Consider the following 22688-nt stretch of genomic DNA (forward strand, 5'->3'; position numbering starts at 1 on the left):
GCATTGGCAATTTAGATTCATAAACGCTCCCTGTTAAGTTAAATACAAGGTGGTCTCATGGATGCTTGGAACATACGAGAGTTTTTGTTTGTTATAATAACGCGAAACTTTAAATTTATGAAAGGGATTTGCATTTGTCATTTAACATGACATAACAAATTTTTTTACACACATAATATTTTGTGGAGCTCACACTTTTTAAAGAAAAAAAAAAAAAAATTACGGTACGCAAGATGAATCTCTATAACATTACTCTATAACATTACATAATCACTTTTCTTATAACATAACTCTTATAAAACCTTTCTTTAAATTACACAAATACCGCTGGTATCTTGCTTACTAGGAATTTGTATAATAGACAGTGAAATGTATTCTTAATGGATATTAATATATAATCATGATATATGAAAAATAACTAATATTTTTGAGGGATTAATGTTTTTCACGTAAAAGGAGATTAAGTTATTTTCTATAATTTCAAAATGATATCATTTTGGTGTTTTGAAAAAAAAAAATACAAAGTATTTTAGTAAAATATATGATACAAAAGAAAAATAAAATTATTAAAATAAAAATTTTGTTTTGAGATTATTGGAAATAATTTATTCTATAGTTGCAGAAGAAATAATTTTTTCTTTCTTTAATTTAATAAGGGATTGTATTTGGTCATGTTACATGAAGCAAGTTACATCATGCTGTAGAGACAAAGTTGGTGGGTTTACTATTTAAATAAAAAATAAAAAACAAATAAAATAATGGACTCCATCAATTTCGTCTCTACAATATGATGTAACTTATATCATGTAACATGATGATTATATTTTTCATTAATAACGTAAGAAAGAATATAAGAAAACAAAAACATGGGAATAAAATGACTCTTAAAACAAATAAGGCCTTATCAAAGGTACTCATTCTGATTATTTTAGCTAAAAACCAGTTTAGAATTTTTGTTTAGTTAAGAAATAATTTTTATTGTAATTGTTAATATATTAACATATTTAAACTTGGCATAAACTGTTTTTATTTTTAAGCTTCAACTTTTAGCTTTTACTTTTAGAAAAGAAGAAGACAATCTAGTCCAAAATGTAAACCACGTGCATAGTTGTAGTTGTGTTAAAATTGCGGGCGGGGTGTGAGGAATACGATGGTTAAAAGTGTCTTTCCGCGAGACGCTACAACAAACTGAACTGCTACATGAAACACCCGCGTCTCTGGCTTTGGGTCACACTTTGTAATTGTGCAAAGGAAAGGAAAGGAAAGTGAGCATAAGCTATCTTCTCCCACCCCACCCCACGCCACGGGTATGCAACTTTCTCTATTCTTAAATTTCAGTTATTATATGTTCTCTTCCAACAATTCTTGGTTGGCACTTTTTACTTGCAAGCTGTACCTGTCGTATGACATGTTCAATTTAATCGACCCTTATTTTTTATTGATATGTTTATAGCTTTCCATGCTTTTTCCTTTCCCTGCTAAATTATGTGTTTATCTTATGATCCTTGCTCAGTCTGGAGAATTGGGGTTTGTTAATTAGCAAATATGGTTGATCTAGTTTAATAGCTGTGATCCTGAATTGCTTTCTATTTTCACTGTTTATTGCCTCTCCTTTTTTTCCCATCCTGGTTTGGGTTTTTTCATTATTATTATTATTAATTTCCCCCCAGATATTTCTGTCTGTTTATCTTGTAGTTGATTAGCAAACTATTTCTCGCTGAGTTCCATTGTTTAAGTTGGTGAATGCGGTTGAGGACTTTGGTTGATCACGTGGAGCATTAGAGTAGGTATTGTCTTTTCTTCACACTATTTAGCTGAGCATCTGAGCTTTTGATGTTATCGGTTTTTTCTTTTAAGGAAAAATAATAATTAAGTTTTCGATATGTTGCTTTCTTTGGAGTAATATCTAATCAAGTACCGGTGAGATAATAAAATTAAGATGTTGTCTCAATATGCTTTATAATTTGATCTTCATAAAAGAGCTGATTCTTTTACCTTGAGAGGAAACAAGAAGAATAGAAAAAGAGTAATGTTATGTAGGTTTTATTTTGACTGCTGACAAACCGATAAAGTGATCAGTCTGTCTGATATCATCTCTTGAACTACACAATTTTGTGTTTTTGGTCCCAAGTGATCAGCAGTCAGCATGTTTCTTTTTTATCTTTCTGAATGCATGGATTTTATATTCCACATCACACTGCTGTTAACTCAATGGAACAGGTTTTTGCCTTCAATTGTAGTAGCTTAACAGCAAGATTTTTGGGGACTGCTGGTTTTGGCTGGTCTAACAATTTGCTTTTCTTGTTAGCTTGTGTTAGTCCAGAATCCTTGGAGGAGAAGGAATGGATGTTATGACAGATTGTTTTTCATTTAATTTGAAAAGAATGTAGTCCTTTATATATATGTTGGTGAACCATCCTTCTTTGTACATTTAAGGACTGGCTGCCACATGTCATGTGCCTATGGTTTGCTGACATGACCTTTGGCTGCAGATTGAGCAAAACTGGTTAGCAACTTATGGCTTAGTCAAAGGGAAGTGATGCCAGTGCTGCTGTTCTAACTACTAGGTTTTGTTACTGTTTCAGGAGAATCATCCTTCACAGTTATCATTACTGTCATCCTCAAATATAGGCTTGCCCTTCCTTCTTGAAGAAGGTCAATTTCATGGATGATGGTCCTCCTAAATTAAAGATCATCCCTAACCACTTTCAAGCTCCAACTTCAAGTATAGAATCTCCTGAGAGCAGAACATCGTCCATTACAGAACCTGGAACCGATCAAACCTCAAGGTATTGTTTCCTGGTTAAAAAAGGAATAGAAGAAAACAATATTGAGAAAGTTATTAAAAGGCTATAATTTTATTTGAAATAAGTTACTCATCTAACTTAGTTTAGGTCGTCCTCGTGCCATCTGGGGACTCGAAGAAAATTAAGGACAGCTTTCATGATGAAGTTGTTTACTCTACCGGGGCTGCCATGGGGTTCAAGTACTGGAGGTCAGGAAAAGGTTTGATTTGAGCAGCATTTGTTCTGTGCATCTTGTGTCATTGGTGAATGTTCTCTTATATCCTACCAACACAAATTTATACTCTGTAGGTTGAGCTAACGGCTGCAGAAATAGAGTCCCTTCGATCAGAGCTTGCTGATATAGAAGAGAGAGAATCTCACTTGAAAGCTCAGTGAGTGATCCGCAACCTTGGACTATTTTTGGCTTTGCTGTCATAATGTATTTTTGTTCATTAATTAGCAGTTTCCTTAAGGTTACCTTCTTGTGCTTGTTTATTTCTTATTTTACCGAAGTCATTGATAAAAGAAGCAAAGTTAGGAGTATATATGCTAGCTTTAGATTTGGAGTCTAGACATTTGTGACTGATTGAGTAGTAAGAGTAAAATGAGGTTAAATTTCCTTTTTCCTTTCATTGTTCTCCTTCTCATTCCTCACTAGTGATTCTTCTTGGTGTGTTAGAGGCAGCTACTCTTTAGTCTTCTTTGGAGTTGAAATTGCTACATCGAGAAACCAGGGAAATTTACTGTTTAATATCTACCCAACCCTCCCCTTTCTGCTGGGAATTCTTATATGCCTCAATAGACACTGATGTGTTTTCCTTAAATAATTATTTTATTAAAATAATTTTGTCCCACAGGTTGGAACATATTGATGAAGTTTTGCGGTCAGCTCGTCTATCTGGCTATTTATACATTCGAACTGTACTGACTGTCCATTCCTACATTAGTTTATGTTCATTAGTTTGTGCTTCATTATTTTATTTTTTGTAACAAGTGGAGAACTAATTTTCTTTTTATCTTTCTCTATAGAGATGGGCAGCACTACCGGGAGAACCTCCACCTATAGATGATGCTGAAGTAGATGATTGGCTTCCTCGCTTTGTCGTTCTCCATGGAGCATGTATATTCTTATATTTGTTGTGTACAGGTTATGCATTTAGTTGTGTTCCTTATCTCTTCCCCTATTTCTTCTTCTTTTCCTACATGTCTTAGTTTTCATTTTTTTCATAACTACGTCATTTTAATAGTAATGTATTCAAATCTAGAGCGGTAAATCTATGTTCTTTGTTTTATATTCTTCTTTCACACATCTCTATTCTTTGAATATATATTGACATGTCAAGTTGTGTCCTCTTTGCTTATGTGTTTTGCATAAAACCCTTGTAATGCTAGTGCTAGAATGCATGTAAGAAAATTCAATGACCAGATGCAGAATAGGGAAATTTTCTGTTCTTCATTCTATTTGTTATTGTACTCGATATAAGTGACATGAAAGTTTTGCTAAACATGCAGCACTGCAACTGTTTGTCTGTATAACTCTTTGTGAATTGACATATTTTTTTCATATTTGTTTACTAATGAATTACTTAGTGCATGTTTGGTTGGAGCGAATGGAATAGAGGGAGAATGGGAATGGGTCAAATTTGGTTAGGTCAATGGAATGGAAATTGTTAGCATAATTACCATATTTAGTGTAATTATATATTGTTCGCATAGTTACCACAATTAGTATTATTTTAATTGATTGTATTTTCCTCATTTCCCTATTTTTTTGTGATTAATACTATACAGTTCTAGGACAATAAATTATGTATCCTTGTTTTTGTAAATACACTTACAATTTCCCTCAGTCTCCGTCTCCAGGCTATGCAATCTACCCATGTCTCTTGCTATTGGATTATATTTTTAGTTGAGTAAGCTTTAGCTTTGGTAGAGGGTGTTAGAATATTTAGAAAAGTATCTTGGAGTATCTCTATCTCTCGAGACTTTCTCATAAATAAACCATGAGTTTTATTTTTCTCATGTTGCATGAGATAAATTATCTCATGCAACACACAAAAAGTGAGTGAGACTCACTTTTTTATTTTTTTTCTCTTTTTTCTAGTGGGTCCCACCCATTTTCTTTGTGTGTTGCATGAGACAATTTGTCTCATGCAACATGAGAAAAATAAAACCCATAAACAATCCCAAGGGAATAAGTACTCCTGCAAATGTAGGAATCTGCATTCCATGCCCATTCCATTTTACCAAAAGATAGGTGTAAAAAAGGCCCAATCTATCTGGCCCACTTCTTCAGCTCTAAAATATTTTTGGGCCAAATTGTGTTTTAGGCCCAAAAAAATAGCACAGGCCGATTTGGGCAGGATCAACCCAAAAATTTGTTTAGCTCAAATCAGGCCAACCCAAGCCAATTTAACTGAAAAAATCATAAATTTTTATTTAATTTAATTTTTTTTTTTTATTTATATTTTTTTTTTTTTTTTTTTTTTGTAAATTTTTAATCAATATACCAAACATAAAAGTGGAATGAAGTCACCTTTTCATTGGAATTCATGCCGAACAAAACATTAGAATGAATATTCCTTTCCATTGCCACTCCTATTCGTTCAAAATCATTCCATCTAACCTAAGATGACCATAATTTTAATTTTGCAGTTAAATGCATGATAGTAATAATTAGAACATCAAGACTTACTGGGCTGACCATTTTACTTTTATCTGTTGATAGTTTGTATTTGTGCTTATTCCAATGTGGGTGAATGAGATATGAAATTATTGGAAACCTCTTGCTCAATAGATTTGTGCAATTCCTTTTTCATAATTATTTTAATATATTCCTGGCAATTATGAAACATTTTGGCTAGTTCATTTTCCAATTCTTGCTTTAAGTTTGTGATGGGCTTTCTTTCTTGCTCACTAGATTTGTGCAATTCCTTTTTCATAATTAGTTTAAGATATTCCTGGCAATTATGAAACATTTTGGCTAGTTCATTTTCTAATTCTTGTTTTAAGTTTGTGATGGTCTTTCTTTCTTGCAAATCAATACCTCATACTGAAATTTCATCCCATGTCAAAGATGCCTAATATGGTGTTTGTTTGAAGTCCAAACTGCCAAGAATCAATACTATCCAAAGTTTAAGTTGTTAGAAGAAGACACAAGAACTCTTTTTATCAACATCTTTAACGTTGCCTTTTATGTCAAAGGCTGAAACCACAGGCCCAACCAAATTTAGTTAGAAGAGTAGGAGCAGCAAGGAATGTACTCTTGATAGCTTGGTCGAAGAGGCGCTTATATTATGCTAAGAATTAACTCTCCCAAATGTTTATTTGGAAAAAAGGGCCTAAGTTTGATTTGTATTAATATCTTTGAAAAAAAGAAATTGTACATGGTTAGCTCAATCAAATATAATTGTTCTATGATTGGCTTTCATTTACAAGGCATCAATGCTTGTTTGCTGATAAAGGGGAAAAATTGCAGATCTAAGTCCTCAGGACTCGACCCTTCTATCTGAAATTGTTGAAGTAGGGAGATTGCCATGTTTTAAGCGTGAAGACGATGATATTCAATATGCCTTTTATATTTTAACTTGTCATGGATTACGCTATGAATGCTCAAGCAATTCTAAGATACAGGTGTGTCCAATTTGAGATAATTTGATTCTTAGTAGTAGTTATTATTATTATATTTCAGTTTAACAGTCTGAACAGATTGAGTAATTTACATCCTTATTTTAATTTTGATCAACTTCTAAATATAGTCTATATTCCATTATATATGTTCATCACGCCAAATGATGTAGTTTCTCCCATTATTCTTCTTTCAGGTGGACTCTTGGTTATCAGTTTTACAAAATGACTGCAAATCAGAATCTGATACATCGGTTCCCAATGGTTCAATTGAGATGTAACATAATTACACCTTGTTTGGTGAGTTTGAGTGGCTTGAAATCTAAGCTAGTTTGTAAATACGACACGAATGCCTTCAAATGTTTGCAGTAATTGAATAAAGACTAATGATTTATTTGTCACGTTTGGCTCATTCCAGGACTAGAGCGATCTATTAAGTTTTTAGCCTTGCAATTTCAGTGACCTTTACGCATGTATATAAATTAGAGTTGGGATATGTAAGTATGAAGCGTAAAAATTGAGTGCTTATACCTGAACAATGAGTATTTTGAATCTTTGACCTTGTCTATATGAATCATGAACATGCTATTTGCTGGTAAGATACATTGTTTGAGTAATGTAGTACTTTGTAAAATAAAATAATAAAAACTCTGCAGGAAGGTTGGTGGTTATACTACTTTGATCTTTTTGGTTCATGGTTAACATTATAAGTTGTTATTGGCCAACTTCAATTATCTTCCTGGGGAGATGCTGATAAGCAAAAGAATTTGTATTGCAGGGATATAACTTTAATGTAATGAGCGTGGTTGGTGGCTGAGAACTAGAAGAGACCTTGAATATCCTTAAAAAGACAGGCCAATCAAGAAAGAACTCGTGCTGTCTAAAAAGGAGGGCAGATAGGAGATCTGTATTTTGCCAACATTTGGAGGTTTTTAGACCTTATCTGTTGTAATTTGCAATCTCCTAGCACCTTGGTCGCAGCCATAGCCAAAGGTAGAAATTGCAAATCCTCGTCATCTAAACCAGTAACCAAAGGGAAAGTAATAGTTTAGGAAGATTTGATATGAATACCATTTTTTTCTCCAAGACATTTGCATACAAGGTCCAAGTCATTTGACTCAGAAGTTCACTTTAATAATCACATCAAGTAGCTATTTTATCCTTATGCTGAATAATTGTCTAAGTTGGTCATTATCTCAAATTCTTCCATTACAAAAATTTTAAAAATAAGAAAAGCTTGGATGCAAAAAGTGAAAGTCAAATCTCATGGGAGTGCCACTTCTCAGTTTTTACTCACAGATATTTCTCTCTCGTGTTTCTATGGAATGTTTTCAAATATTATGAATTTTAGGGAATATATATCAGGATTTTATTCTTACGAATCAATTAGGATTGTTTGGATTGATTAGAGTCGGTCCATATAATTAACTAGTTTCTTTTTCCATTTTATTATTTTTTTATTGTAACCTCCCCATTCGAAACAATTAATCAAATACAATTTATTTCACTTTTCACATCCGAACCTGTTCTCTCCTCTTTTAAGTCTGTTTAGGGAGCAAGATCCTAGACAGTTAAAAAGGCAAGTAGTTATTTCGTACGGCACAAGCTCAATAATAGATCCTTTACGTCTATAGTTGAGAACTCGGTTGGCTCGTTCTAATCATGTAATTAATCATGTGAAGTCCACAAGCGAAAGTGTCCCTGCCTTCTCTTTTCGTGGGATCATTAATGGCTAACATGTGAACAATCATTGATTAGCAAACTTGTAGAGGCTCCCCAAAGAAACGTGTATTTCCCATAAACGTGTCTTTTTTCTAAGATTCTTTTTCCCTTCTCCCAACTCCTCCTCCATCAATTGGAGTAAAATGTATTCAGTAATTCTGGAGTAATTCTAGAGTACTGTCAGTACATTACCTAATCAAATTTAAAAAGTGATTCGTTTACACACTTATTTTACTCACTCTTTTATAGTTAATTCTACATGAAATCCTATTTATTTTTAATTTCAGTAAAAGAGTATGCACTACAAAATTACTTGAGATTTACTCCAATTGGAGAACATATTTCCATCAAAAGAGGAAATGTGATTGGTTCCTTTTGTCCAAATCAAGCATTGCCACTAAAGTATTGAAAAGAGGAGAAGTTTCATAATCGCTTTCCAGGACAAAAGAATCTATAAAGAGAGTTCCCTGCCTTTATCTCTTCCTCTCACCCTTTAACCATAACAATCATTTGTTTTTTTGTTTTTTGAAAAGCTATAAATCCATAACAATCATTTGTTTATAACTCAATTTGGATATTTGATAAAGTGCCAAACTTGTGTCTTTTTTTTTTTCTTTTTAATTAGTGTCTCTCCAAGAGGCTTATTACTAAAACTAGGATCATAGTGGAGATAGCCTAAGCCTAACGGTGAAAATCCCTGACTATATGTTATATAATTCAGTAATTGACTAGGAACTTTGGTGACTTGACAGTTGACATAGATTAAAAGCGGAGTTACCTTTTCATTTGTAAAGGTAAGTAGACCTTGCACTAGTATGAGTACCCTTTTTATGAAAAATAAAAGTATAAAAATTGTATATTTTAATATTGAATTCAATTTTTTATTTTTTTTCAGAAGAGGAAGCAAATACCAAATAGGGTCTAATATGAGGAACAGTGGTCAAAGTGACACCGTTGAAAAAAAAATATATCAAAATGTCACGTCAATAGTAAATTTTGTCAAAATGTCATGTGACATATTTTGTTACACTGTGTAGCGAAATATGTGTGCAAATAATTCGCTACACGGTGTAGCAAAATAGCTGCGTCAGAATGCACAGAACCAAAAATGCCACGTGTCAAACAGGGAGAATTTCGCTACACTGTGTAGCGAAATTCTCCCTGTTTGACACGTGACATTTTTGGTTTTGATGTGGCATATTTCGCTACACCGTGTAGCGAATTATTTGCACACATATTTCGTCACACAGTGTAGTGAAATATACCACGTGACAGTTTGACAAAATTTACTGTTAATTTTGATTTTTTTTTTTTGCCAACTAATCTGAAACCTGAAATCTCAACGCCTATTTTAGTGAGCATATATAATGAACTAATCAAAGAGACCATCAATTGAGACTTGATTCCTTATCACGTGGACACCTACAGTATAGGTAAGGTTTGACCAATGCAGTAATGCACGCACACAGAGACAGATCACGCATTTCCAAATACCAAAAACGAAAATTAACGTAAAACAAAGGATGAAATTGCAAAATTCGAAAAAGAATAAGCCCCGAAACGCAAAGGACCGACCAATCAACAAGACACAACACAGTCACTGACGTCTAACGCACACACATCCTTGATCCTTCTCTGTCGCGTGTTTCTGTTCTGTAGTGGCAGTAAGCAATCTACCTGTACTGTATCCGAAGAAGATGGCCTCACAGGTTCGCAAATCAGCTTCCAGAGCCGCGAGGTCCCTTCTCTCTGCTTCCAAGGGCTCTCATTTTCACTCTGGTAACTAACTCTACCTCCTATCTTATTCTCTCTTCTCATTTTCATTCTGGATCCTTTCATCAATCGGTGTTTTCCAAATATGACTTGTACCCTTCTTTGTTTTTTTGTGTGTGTTATTTAAATTTGATTTAAAACTTTGAGATGATCTATAATATGAATGTCTTGGTGGTTGAGTTTAATCTTGACGAATATTTTTGCTTTTTGGGTACCCATCTGATTTGTTTCGGCTTCAAGCTTGAAAAGTTGTTATTTTTATCACTTATTTATTTGTGGGCTTTGGATATGTCTATATTTTCTTATGTTTCTGCCTTCTTGTATTGTAAATGTGCTAAAAATTAGATTTATTTTTTTGTTTTCATGACACGACTGAGTTTATAAATCATCATGTTTACAGAAGTACGCTCGGTCGCGTCTGCTGCAGCTGTTTCATTAAGCAGAAAAGTGCCTTTTTTTGCTTCAAATTATGGGAGGGCCGGTTCTGGAAGTGGATCCGCAACATGGATTTCGGGAGCTCTCGCTCTTCCTGCTGCAGGTTTGATCAATAATAACTCTCGATATATTTCCACTTTCTGTTTTCACTTTTTGGCTACTGTTTTGGTTCATGAATCCAAATCAATACATATTATATTTGCTATGAATTGCCATCTCTTATCGTGCATACCAATTTGCGAACTACTATGTATGGTCATGTATTTCTCTATGTAAAAGAAGATACTGATTCGGGTGTTAATAGATAATGTGTGTTTGTTGGAAAAGGAAGAGGAGCCTTGTACCTTGCTTAACTTTAGCATCATAGCTTCCCTTAATATTCCCTACATTTTGCAGGAGCAGTGTCTGGGGGATAAAATTAAGGTTTTGGATGTACTATAGACTTTATTACTTCCCTTAATATCCCCTACATTGTAAACCCATTTCAAAACTTCAATCAAGCCTCTTAAGTAATCAAGCCTCTTAATAACCTTAAAGTTTGAACAAAGTCTCAACGGTTTACCAAACACCCTTGACATAGGTGGTAAGGAGTCTGGACCCCTTAACCAGAGGTCTCGAGTTTGAGCCCTGGCAATGGAAAAAAAGATTTGAGAGAGCTGTCTCCTTTAATAGGATTCAACAAGTGCTCGAACCCGATGTAATCAATGGTTTGCTTTATGCTATGAATTTGTCGGTGGGTTCTCAATGTCGCTCAATATTACTGTGTGCATCCTCTCTCTTTTTGGTTGTGCATCCTTTAATCAGATATTCAACTGCTAACTTTATTTTATTTATCCGGTTTTTTCTTCTGCTATGTCTTGTAGCTTACATGTTCCAAGATCAGGAGGTGCATGCTGCTGAGGTACGCATAACATCTCTCTAACTGCATCTGCGTTCCTTTTTTCACTTTTATCCTTGCTTGCTTTTTTTCTTTCTTTCTTGATATGATTATAATGTGTGAATCATGTGTTCACCTTTTCCTACTCAGCTGGAGCGCACTTTCATTGCCATTAAACCTGACGGAGTGCAGAGAGGACTGGTAAAGTGAAACTACATTTCTTGCTCTTGTTTATGATTTGTTTGTGAAACAATGTGTAGATGCAACTTTGTATGCATTTGGGGCAATATGGTTCCCACTTCTTTCCTCTCTGAGATTTTCATGTTGTAAATTGTAATCCCCCCAATTAGTAAGTGTAGGTTCTGCTCACAAAAAAGAAAAATTTAGATTCTGAGTTGTTTCCTTTTCAGATTTCAGAGATTATCTCTCGTTTTGAGCGGAAAGGGTACAAGCTTGTGGGAATTAAAGTATTGATTCCTTCAAAGGAATTTGCCGAAAAGCATTATCATGACCTGAAGGAAAGACCATTCTTCAATGGATTGTGTGAATTCCTAAGCTCTGGCCCTGTTATTGCAATGGTTAGAAATGACTCTCATCTCTTGCTTTAAGAATCAAACAAACCAGTGTTCCTAATCTGTCTTTTCTGTTTCCCAAAAATTGATGTCATAGGTGTGGGAAGGACAGGGAGTTATTTCCTACGGCCGAAAACTTATTGGAGCCACAGATCCACAGAAATCAGAACCTGGAACCATTAGGGGTGATCTGGCTGTAGTTGTTGGAAGGTACTGTTTTGCAAAGAAACATGCTAGTTTCTCTTTTATGTATGCATTTTCCATTATTTGGTAAACCTGATTACTGCTTGTGTCTGCAGAAACATCATACATGGGAGTGATGGTCCAGAGACTGCCAAGGATGAGATAAACTTGTGGTTTAAGCCAGAGGAGTTGGTTAGTTTCACTAGCAATGCAGAGAAGTGGATTTATGGTGCCAACTGATTCTTTCCCCTTCTATAAGCTCAATCTGCCATAATAGAGTGAGTTTTTGGAATAAATTATTTGTTGAGCTGAGATGTAAACGGCAATACTGAACTCTACAAGCCAAAAATAAGTGGGTTTGAGAATAGCACGTTAGCACTAATGTTTTTAACTGTAATAAGAATTGCATTATATCATTTGATAGATGTTACCAATAAGTCAAACTTACATCCATAGAGCTTCTTTTATCCCCTCTTTTTTAACCTAGAAGTTATTTATAAATTAAAGCTAAAAAAAAGCCTTAAAAGAAAGTTAAAAGCTTTTTGATAATTACATAAATTTTTTAGCTTAAAAGCACATATTTCAAGAAAAGCTCTATAAAAAAAAGTTTCTCTTAAGAACTTTTAGTGTTTCATTTTTTCCTTCATTATAAAAGAAGAGATTTTCATTATAAGAGTTTTTTTCAAAATCTGTTTGACTTAATTTCTTGTAACTTCTAACTTAAAAAAAGAAAAGATCCAGACATTGCGAACACGACTTATTTTCATTCCGACGCATAAAAAGTAGATGTAAAGTTATTTTTCAACTTTATTTAGTTATTATTTCTTAACAATTATTAATTTCGAGTCTTTATTTTTAGAAGTGAAATAATTTCTTTATAGTTTTTCCTTTTCTTACAGGAAGAAATTCTTATTCTCCTTAATTAACTATTCAAATAGTACATTTAAGTTTTCTTCTCACAATTAACACCACCTAGCCAATCTGACGTTCGATGTAGAGAAATTTTTTTTTCTACTCCTTAAGTAGCTCTTCAAAAAACGAGACTAAGGAAGTTTTGTATTTTCTTGAACTTTTTCCGTATCTCAATTGACCTTTCATATGCCTCTAAAGCACGGATTCGTTCTTCTTCTTTTTTAAATTGTGCCGTGTTGGACACGTGTCGGATATTGACACGTTTTGACACGCAGTTAATATTTTGGGACATGCGGTCAATTATTCGACATGTTTTTCAAACACTCAGTTAACTTTTTTCGACACGCGGTCAATGTTCCGTTAATTTTTTTCGACACGCGGTCAATGCTCCGACATGCATCTGACACACTTTTTTTTTTTTACTTCTTAATTTTATTTTATTAACTAAAAATAAAAAAAATAATTTATAAATCAAATTTTTTCTGTTATGAAATTTACATGAAAAATTAACAAGATACGAAAAATTATTTTTGTTATATTTATGTTATGAAATTTGAATATTTGATTGGTTATATGACTTATTATAGGCTGTTATATGTATTAAATATAAATTATATTATATATATTGAAAATATTATTTAATATCAAAACATGTCCCAACGTGTCGAAATATGACATTTTTTAGAATTAATGTTTCGGCGTGTCGTGTCATGTCTCGTGTCAGTGTCTGTGCATCATAGTCATATGCAGTAAAAATAATATTAAAGTAATTTATCGAAACAAAAATGATGTTGGAAAAACATTTCTTATTTTATGGGTAGGTTTCAACAAAGTTAAAGAGAGGGATTTGAATCTCTTCTTTTCTCAGTTCTCATCAAACCAAAAATATATATTATCAACTTAAAGAGTGTAATATTAAAATTAAATAGGAAAATATTTTATTATTGTAAAGGACACAATTTTCTTTCATTTTAAGTGAAACAAAAATGTTTTGGTTCATATTGATTATTTTTTTACCTTCTCTTTTATCCAAAATACTTTCTCTTTCTCTTTTATATAACCCAGATGATTAATTATATTAGTTAGGTATTAATGTAAAATTAAATAATTAATTAGATGAAAAGTTTTTAGTTAAGTGACTTTCGGAATAAAACTGCAATGTTAAGAGTTTTGAGGTAAATGTGCAATTAGGCAAAATTGATAAGATCCAAAATTTAATTAAGTGTGTATCTCACCCTACTTAAACTCCATTAATTTAAAAACCTTAGTCAAATGAATGAGTGTAATTGTGGAGAATAAATAAGGGTAAATAGGTCTTTTTATCCCTTTAGATATTTGTGAGTCAAGGTGGGGACCACACCCTCTCTCATCACTCTCTTTCATCCTTCCATTTAGGGGTGTTAACGGACCAAACCGAGCCGAACTTTGGTCTTAAAAGGCTAAGCCTGTGTTTAAATATGTCAGTCTAACCAAGTCTGTTAACTGTTATGAATATAATTATTGACCTGTGATATGGTTTATTTACAAAAAATAAAAATCCAGTTTAGCCTGTTTAAAAATAATAAGACAACAAAAATTTATCCAAACAGAATATACAATCAACAACACTAGTAATTTCATAAATATTCATAAATTTAATGTATATCCAAACAACATAATATAGAACAAAATCATTCAAAAAGTCTGTTTAACCAATAAAATGGGATGAAATGGATTGAGGAGAGAGAGAGCTATTACAAGTAGTATAAAAAATATAAAATAAAAATAAATATATTAGGCCAGCCTGAGAGGCTCTAAGGCCAAACTTTTGAATTGGAGCCTGAGACCTTTTTATTAAACGAGCTTTTATACAAGTTCAAGCCTGGTTCAACAACCAATTTTAGACATGTAAGCTCAGGTCTTCACGAGTCGAGCCAAAGGCCCCTGGTTCGTTTATCACCTCTACTTCCATTCCCTCTTATTCTCTTCCATCTACGCGATTCCCTCAAAAGAAAAAGCACAACTCAAGTCTTCTTGTTCTTCTTCCTCCTTCATCATTGGCTTAGAGAGAAGGAGAAAGTGAGACAACAAAAAACTCCATTAACTCTCTTTTTCCTTAGTGACCAAGAGGAGGGGGGTTACAAAGAACACCTACCATATCTTTATCTCCCTCACCCATTACCATGAAAAACCCATATGCTCTTCCCCTATTTAGTGCGTTATTTTGCAGCAACAAAAGATAGGAGATTTGATTCTCCATTGAAGCTTTGAGACTTCATTCTCTTGTGTTTAAGGGTTGGAGGTAAGAAGCCATAAACTCTCATTGGTTTCCCTTGAGATTCCTTGAAAGCTATGATTTAGGGTTCCATGTGAATTGGAAATTTTTTATTAGAATGTAGTATGATGAAATTGATGGGTGTTGTGTATATTTGATGTAGGAGTATTGATTCCAATGGTGATATTAGGCTGGAATCACCATTGGAGCCTTCTTTGAGTGATGGCTTGGTTCTTGAACCTTGGAGAAGCCTGGGGTAAGTGTCTCACCTTGGTATATTGGTATTTGAGTAATGGGTTAGATGAATTAATATGTGAATACGTTGTTGATTTGATTGACTATTCATAATAAGTGATTATTGGTGAGTTGGTGTTATTTGGATATTGGAACAAAGAAAGAGACATTAGATAGCCTAACTTAAAGAGGTAATTTCTTGGACATTAGGATAGTCTCACTTGGTGTTCCACCACACTCATTGGGAGTGTTGGTTAATTGCTTGATTGTGTGGCTGGTTGTTAGAGCTATGACATAGTTGCATTCATGTAGACTTGGTATGCAATTGGTTACTTAATATGAGGTGTTTTAATATGTTAGCCATTATATTGTAAATTGATGGAATAGGTTCTTTGATTAATATAATATATATGGACTTCCCTTGGAGATTTATCCTAAGAGGCATGTCTCTTGGAAGTTCCATATAGACACTAACTTTAAGGTACAACTCATTGGAGTGGCCCTAGTACACTGGGTGCACGAGTGTAGTTAATTCACTATTGTTGTTGGTTTATATGATTAGACTATGCCATATGCTCTGACCTTTCTTGCAGGAAAGTGAACTCAAGGGTGGAGTAATCCTCCAAGGACCAAAAATTTACTGAGATTGTTATCTCATCCCGTTTGAGAATTATGTTTCAAATACATCAGGTGAAGGAGCTGAGACTTCTCAAGAAAAGAAACTCGTGTAATGCATGAAGGTTTCCCTTTTTGGCTTGGCTTGTTTTGATGTTAGTAGCATGCTAGGACAATTCTTTTGGAAATGTGTAACTGGCTATCATAAGTAATGAGTTGTATATGTGGTCTCAATGGTATATATATGAATGTGAAGTCAAATGTAGTAAAGTCATAACATTTTGATTATGCTTATGTCAAGATCAATATTTGTAAACAATTTGATGGTTTGAAGCCAAGTATTGTAATGATATATTGACTATCATATATAAGGAATTGTTAGTTATAGTTGATTATCATGATTTATTAGGTGTAAGATTGAAGTTATACTCTTGAAAAAGGGGTCTAAGACCTTCAAAATGAAGGTTTCCTATAGTCTGGCACCTCCAACATGAAGGTACAAAGGCGACCTTTGAGGTTGGCGCCTATAGCGCCAAGTTGGCGCCTCCAGCGCTATGTTAGCGCCGAACACACAGTCGATTTCACTGTTTTGGTAGCATAGTAGAATATGTATATCTTGAGCTAGAGAGCTCCAAATTAAGTGAGACTTGAATCTATGTAAAGCTAACTGAAAGATCTATAACCCTATAAAATCTTAGGACCTATAGACAAGTGGATAAATCTTGGTTCTATTTTAAACCTGCTACCTTAATCTCGAAAGTTTGGTTTGAAGTAGTCACCTCGTGAGTTGCGTAACTCCAATTAATCTTAATCAAATGGTTAATGTTTTATCTCGTTGAAAAGCTTGGGAGATATAGTTTATCATTATAAAATCTTAGAATTGATATCAGAGCTTTAATCTATAGAAAAGTGAACCGAATAAGTGTATATGTGAACCATATAGAGTATGAATGAGTTAATTTAATGTCTTATCTCTTACTTTTATAGGTAGTTAAATAGCCAAGTAACAAGAATAAGTGACAATTAAAAGGAATTTTCTTAATAATTTCTTAATTCTAAATGCACTTAATACCATAATTAAGTTCATATATCGGGCGCACACGAGGTGTTACATCTGACACACATTTTTTCCAAATTAAACATAAAATTTATATAATAGCAATATTTAATTGAAAAAATCTAAGAAATTAAATACAAAATATTTGAGTTTGTTAGGAATATCGAATGAAAATAAATCCTTTCATATCTTGATGACATTTTTTAGTTTCTCATGTTATGAATTTCATTAAAATTTTCACCATTATCTATAAATGAATGATGAGGTCTTTCATATAATAGGATCATCTTTAAATAAAACTTAGAGGACCACCTTTACCATTAGCTATTAATTGGTAAAAAAAATAGTCTTTGTTTTTTTTTTCTTCTTCATGATTTAATACATTTGCAAATACTATGCAATTATGGTCTTGGTACAACTGAATACTTATAACCAAAAACTAAAATATAGCGCTTGATGAGACTCTACTTGTTTAATAATTATTAATTTTTGATGCACATATAAAATAATATCTGCAGCTTTATTTTTTTGGTAAGTTATTTGCAACTTTATTCAGTAAAAAATAAGAACCAGTTTGTTTTGGGAGATATTCAATGAAAATGGCTAAAAAATGTACGGGAGTTACTCAAACAAATTACTACAATGTTGGCTTGGCGTGATTAGATAGATAGAGTGGTTAGTATAGTGAATCTTATTTAAGAGCCACACTAGCTTAAAAAATTAAATTAACACACTTAATATTATGATTTTACATGTAGATTTAATCTTTTTTTAATGAAAAAATATTTGTTCTTTTAAAAGACAGTCATTTTAATTAAAATAAATGTTTTTATTTAACATTTAAATTAAAAAAATCTCATACTTTCTTCAATTATATTTTTATTTTATAACTCTTTTTCTCACCATCAAATATTATAGTTCTGACTAAAATAACATAATTTTATGTTTTTTAAAAGGAAAAATACTATCTCTTTTAAAGTAATATTTTAATTAACTTAGAGTAAATCATTTTAGGAAAGTTAAACTTGTTAGTCTTTTATTTTTCTAAAGAAGTATCATTTTAATTACTATTTTTTAAAATTTAAAATCTTTTAAATTAATCATGTATATTTTTTTGTAATTTCAAGTATTTTTAAATTTATACTCTTTAGATTTTACAGGAATTATGTATATCTCATTTATAAATTTATATTTTATTTGAATTTAAAAATACTAGAGCTTACTTGCTAATATTAATATATAATTGAAACACTTATAATCAATAATAACTCAATTGGCCAATTTAAATATTAACACAGATTTTAAACGTCTCTTATCATTTTTTTTTTTAGAAAAACTAATATCTAAACAATTGTTTCTATGGCATGGAAATATTTTTTCTTTAAAAATTCTTTAAGTAATAAAGAGTTTTGAGAAATGTCTGTGGGCTTTTTATTTTGTGTTTTGACCCAATTGGGAAAAGCCGACACGAGGATATCTATGCCAACTTGTTACTGCGCTTAAGTTAGTGGGTTTTGCTAATATCCTCTAAGAGGAATATGGTATATCATGTCACTCAGACCTGTTTTTGTGGAGCCCACTAAATAATAGAAAAAAAATTAAATAAAAAAGCATTGCACGGAGAATGATGTGAGTGCAGGAAGAAAACAAAGTTTCCTGTAACATGACTTTTGGTTTTCCCTAAGTTAAGAGCCTTAAATTGGTTAAGGTCCGTTTGGACGAATTTTTTGTAGTCAAAAGTTGTTTTTTTTTTTTTTTTAAAGAATACTTTTATAATAAAATTCGTTTTGAGCCGGCTTTAAAGAAAAGTCACAAAAAATTTAAAAATTTATTTTTTTTAAGCTAAAAATTTTAACATAAAAAAAAATAAAAGTCAAAAGTTAAGGAGATGTATTGAATTGAGATTTTAAAGAGTTATTTTTGGACAAAAAATCTATTGATATTTAATTAGGATTTTTTTTTTTGATTTTCCAACGTATCCTCCAGCCGACAGCCGAAGACTAATCCTTTCGAGACGGAAGATCACATTAAATGGGTAAACCTCTCCCAACAAAGCCTTTTCTATACGCGGTGAGGAATCGAACCTCTGTCAGCATGTTTAAGGAACCCAGCTATCTACCAACTGTGCTGGGCTTTGTTGGTTAATTAGGATTTTAAAGGATTGAAAAAAAGTCACATGATATTCGATTAAGATTTTAAAAGATTATTTAAAGTTCATCCAAATTCATTGGTATTCAATCAGGATTTTAAACAAAGACAAAATAATTTTGTGGTATTAAAAAATCTGACGATTTTAATGAATCTTCTATTGATTTAATTTCGTGAGACTTTTTAGTAAAAAATATAAATAAGATGTCTCTCTCACAATATCACCATAGAATTTCTTGAGATGTTTGCAGTGTCTTCCTTTTCTTTTGGCGGATTAACTCGCTCGAAATTGGGTTCCGCCATGGGTATTTCGTCAAAGTTCAAATCAACATATTTTTGAGCGATTTTCATCACAAAAAAACCCAGAAACAACAAACCAACAAGATTATAATATAATTCATCTAAAAAATAACAGTTTTTGGGCGATTTTTAAGAGCTTTTGGAAGTTTAAAAAATGATTTTTCAATTTATGGGTAGTGTGTTTTTCTTAGCACAAAAATGCGTGATTTTTGTATTAAAAATAACATAAAACAATGAAAAAATAACAGGGGGAACTAAAACCCTCAAATCAATCTTCATTTTATATCATTGAAACAATATCAATTTTAAAGAAGATTGAAACTTTCATAATATGAACCTTATATTTCGTAACAATACATTCATGAACGAACTTCCTTCGCTATAGGAAATAATTTCAAATAATTTTTGTGTCAATAGATAACTAAAAACTTGTTTTTCAAAAGCTCAAAAAATTTAAGATTTCAATGTATCGATTGGAAATAATTGAGAAATTTTATAAACTTTCATGTAATAAAACTCAGAAATCTAGATTCAAATTTTCGTAGAATACTTAATGAAAATATGCATATAATATATGGTTAGAAAACTCTAACCACGTAGAACAAAAATCTCAAGGTTTCCAAGATTAATCACAAAAAATTTCAAATGAAATTTTATCATGAACTTTAGGTTCTATATGCAAATTTAGAATTATTTTAATAAATATATCAAATAAAAAAGATAATTTTTAACCCTATAAATAGGAACTAAAGACCACATGTATGACTGATCTTTCTCAACCCTATTTCATGCAATCACACAGCACACAGATCCACCCCCTCTTGGCTAAGGCCGTATATTATGTGTCGTGATTCGCTGCCCTCAAGATACTTAATTCATAGATATTTAGAGAAAACATTAGATCCAACATTAACCAACTAGCCTTTGGCTAGACATCTCTGCCAACACTTTTATTGATTGAATTTTTTTTATTAGGTTTTACTTTTTTTTATTAATATCATTATATTTATTTGTTATTTTTAATGACTCTTGTAATTTTAAATATTTGTTAAAAAATTATATGATTTTTTAAAATCTTATAAATTCATATTGTCCTGTCAAATGTTACAAATTCTATTAAAATTCAATTAAATCTTGATTGTAATATTTTTTTAAAAAAAATCTTTAAAGTTCCTCCAATTTTAAATAATCTTTTAAAATTTATAAAAAAATTTATCTAAAAAAAAAACTTTTAAAATCCTAATTCAATTCACTCCTAAATATTTTTTCAAAATATAAATAGTTTTAATAAAGATACAAAAAAACACTTTTTTTCCTGAGCCCATCCAGAACGACCTAAAGCCTAAAGCCTAAGAATTGGGATAGGTTATTATTCCCTTTGATATCGGAGGTCCGTATGTATATACATACTCACTTATACATATATTTCAATTTCTTATTCTTTCTCTGCAGTTTGGCAATATCAAACAAAACCCTTCTCTACCAAGCACTAGTTGATTCCCATTATTTCCCAATAGTAATCTTTCTCTTCCTTTGTTCATGTATGTATGTACGTATGTGTTTGTATACTTATGCTTGCTCATTTCATTCATGTGTATGTGCTGTTTCGAACCCTAGGGGCTTGCCGTGCTGTGTGATTCTTGTTATTTTGAAGTTACAATCTGTTACTTGTAACTCAAAACCGAATGAATATATATGTTTTTGTTGTTAAACTTTCATAGAATCCAAATCATCACGTTTTCCTTCCTAATTGGCCTTGATTTTTTTTTTTTTTTAAGGTTTTTGGTTGCTCACTTTGTTGGTTGTTGAGGGTGTAATTGGAATATCTATACTTTTCTTTAACTTGTGTATGCATTATTTCAGATGGCAGCGAAACCAATTACAGCCCAAGTTATCGCTCTTACAGAGAAGAAGATGGACATGAAACTAGGTGTGCTTTGTGAATTGTGCTCTTGAAATTCTTTTGTATAAACCCCTCTTCTTCCTCATATTCTCTCTTGATATATTTAATATTGGCACTGACAGAAGATATAATCAAAATGTCTAAAAATACAAAGGCTGTGAAGCAAAGAAGGGTTCCGGTAAGAACTTTGTTTTGAAGAATTGTTTTGCTTCTTCTTGTGATATCATAATATTCATCTTAGTTATCATTCCACTTGATTCTTGTGTATGCCTATACAGAACAAGAGCCAAACGTTTTCAAACACTCTTCCTAAAGACAAATCTTCAAAAGTGCATCGTTATATGGAGTCGAGATCTTCTCTTAGACAAGTGTGTGAGTTTATGAAAATTAATCATTTTTAAGTTTCTAAACTAATGTTGTTTATGTGAACTTATTTCTAATATTATCATTTTTGAATAATGTGATCAGGGCGTTCTTGCAAAAAGAAGGTCAAATTTCCAGGGAAACCAGTTCCCCCTTGCAAATGAGGCTGCACTAAAAGCTGTTGCTGCTCCTCTACACTATAGAGTTTCTAATCGTAATAAGGTGGCTAGCTGGAATAAAGCAAGGTATTATGTTTTCTTTAATTGGTTTTTTCACCCATGTTAAGCATTAGAATGGGAGAGAAAGTTGAGGGCTGAACATTTTAACTTTGAATAATGTGGTCGTGAGTTGTGGCTAACAATATTCGTAAATTAATTTGTGCATCATTGCAGGTAACACATGGCCCATCTGTAGTATTAATGACATCATAAATTTATATAAGATTTTCTTCTCTGCAAAAAGGTGTCTGTTTGACATTATTCAAATACTGTGTAGAAGCCATAGATGAGAGAGGAAGAGAGAGAGAGAGAGAGAGAGAGAGAAAAGTGAATATCTGAGAATGTATATTATAGTTATTGTATGTGATACAAGGCATCCTGATATATATACAGTAAGCCAAAACAGAATTGTAACTGACTAAAAGGAATTTATCAGCTACACGCAGATACATTGGATAAAGGTACAATACAGTAAGATACTATATCTAATACACCCCCGCAAACTCAGGGATCTTGAGGCATGTAATCAAGAACGCTGAGTTTGGTTCTCAATTCTGCAAAACGGGCAGGAGATAGAGCTTTGGTGAGAGTATCTGCAATCGGGGCAGAAGCAGGAATGTGGGACACAGTAAGAGCACCAGCAAGGACTTTTTCCCTATCAAAAAATATATCCAGCTCCATATGTTTTGTTCTAGCATGTAGAACAGGG

At 32.3% G+C, this 22688-nt stretch overlaps 2 protein-coding genes across 4 annotated transcripts; both read left to right on the forward strand.

Annotated features, from left to right (window-relative positions):
• Window positions 1–1185: 1185 nt before the first annotated feature.
• LOC133304978 (nucleoside diphosphate kinase 3-like) lies at window positions 1186–12427 on the forward strand. Of its 3 annotated transcripts, XM_061505071.1 has the most exons (17): window positions 1196–1307; window positions 1671–1787; window positions 2309–2506; window positions 2586–2789; window positions 2895–3006; window positions 3096–3178; window positions 3644–3707; window positions 3816–3933; window positions 6265–6419; window positions 6611–6667; window positions 9845–9914; window positions 10309–10446; window positions 11207–11244; window positions 11371–11421; window positions 11631–11798; window positions 11890–12002; window positions 12092–12427. In XM_061505071.1, exons 4-17 carry the CDS (start codon window positions 2665–2667, stop codon window positions 12213–12215), a joined length of 1416 nt encoding a protein of 471 aa, XP_061361055.1. In that variant the 5' UTR covers window positions 1196–1307; window positions 1671–1787; window positions 2309–2506; window positions 2586–2664; the 3' UTR covers window positions 12216–12427. The 3 variants fall into 3 exon arrangements, with proteins under 3 accessions (XP_061361056.1, XP_061361055.1, XP_061361057.1); XM_061505072.1 differs by lacking the exons at window positions 9845–9914; window positions 10309–10446; window positions 11207–11244; ... (2 more) ...; window positions 11890–12002; window positions 12092–12427 and adding an exon at window positions 7192–7678 and having other exon boundaries at window positions 1186–1307; window positions 1696–1787; window positions 6611–6713; XM_061505073.1 differs by lacking the exons at window positions 1196–1307; window positions 1671–1787; window positions 2309–2506; ... (5 more) ...; window positions 6265–6419; window positions 6611–6667 and having other exon boundaries at window positions 9743–9914; window positions 10312–10446.
• An 8525-nt stretch (window positions 12428–20952) lies between these two features.
• Window positions 20953–22046, forward strand: LOC133304959 (uncharacterized). The gene is made up of 5 exons (XM_061505044.1): window positions 20953–21044; window positions 21359–21425; window positions 21521–21576; window positions 21677–21766; window positions 21867–22046. The coding sequence occupies exons 1-5, from the start codon at window positions 21039–21041 to the stop codon at window positions 22044–22046; spliced, it is 399 nt and encodes a 132-aa protein (XP_061361028.1). The 5' UTR covers window positions 20953–21038.
• The last annotated feature ends 642 nt before the right edge of the window (window positions 22047–22688 follow it).

The sequence above is a fragment of the Gastrolobium bilobum genome, unplaced genomic scaffold (assembly GCF_033153095.1).
Source record: "Gastrolobium bilobum isolate Gb01-03AN ecotype WA unplaced genomic scaffold, APGP_CSIRO_Gbil_v1 utg2887, whole genome shotgun sequence".
Lineage (NCBI taxonomy): Eukaryota > Viridiplantae > Streptophyta > Magnoliopsida > Fabales > Fabaceae > Gastrolobium > Gastrolobium bilobum.

Bases quoted from the DNA above. Each gene is read 5' to 3' on its own strand.
- LOC133304959 (XM_061505044.1), top strand. The intron at 21,577-21,676 runs GTAAGAACTTTG...ATGCCTATACAG, and splicing joins TGAAGCAAAGAAGGGTTCCG to AACAAGAGCCAAACGTTTTC. The intron at 21,767-21,866 runs GTGTGTGAGTTT...TAATGTGATCAG, and splicing joins CGAGATCTTCTCTTAGACAA to GGCGTTCTTGCAAAAAGAAG.
- LOC133304978 (XM_061505071.1), top strand. From the start codon at position 2,665: ATGGATGATGGTCCTCCTAAATTAAAGATCATCCCTAACCACTTTCAA. The intron at 2,790-2,894 runs GTATTGTTTCCT...AACTTAGTTTAG, and splicing joins GGAACCGATCAAACCTCAAG to GTCGTCCTCGTGCCATCTGG. The intron at 11,245-11,370 runs GTACGCATAACA...TTTCCTACTCAG, and splicing joins AGGAGGTGCATGCTGCTGAG to CTGGAGCGCACTTTCATTGC.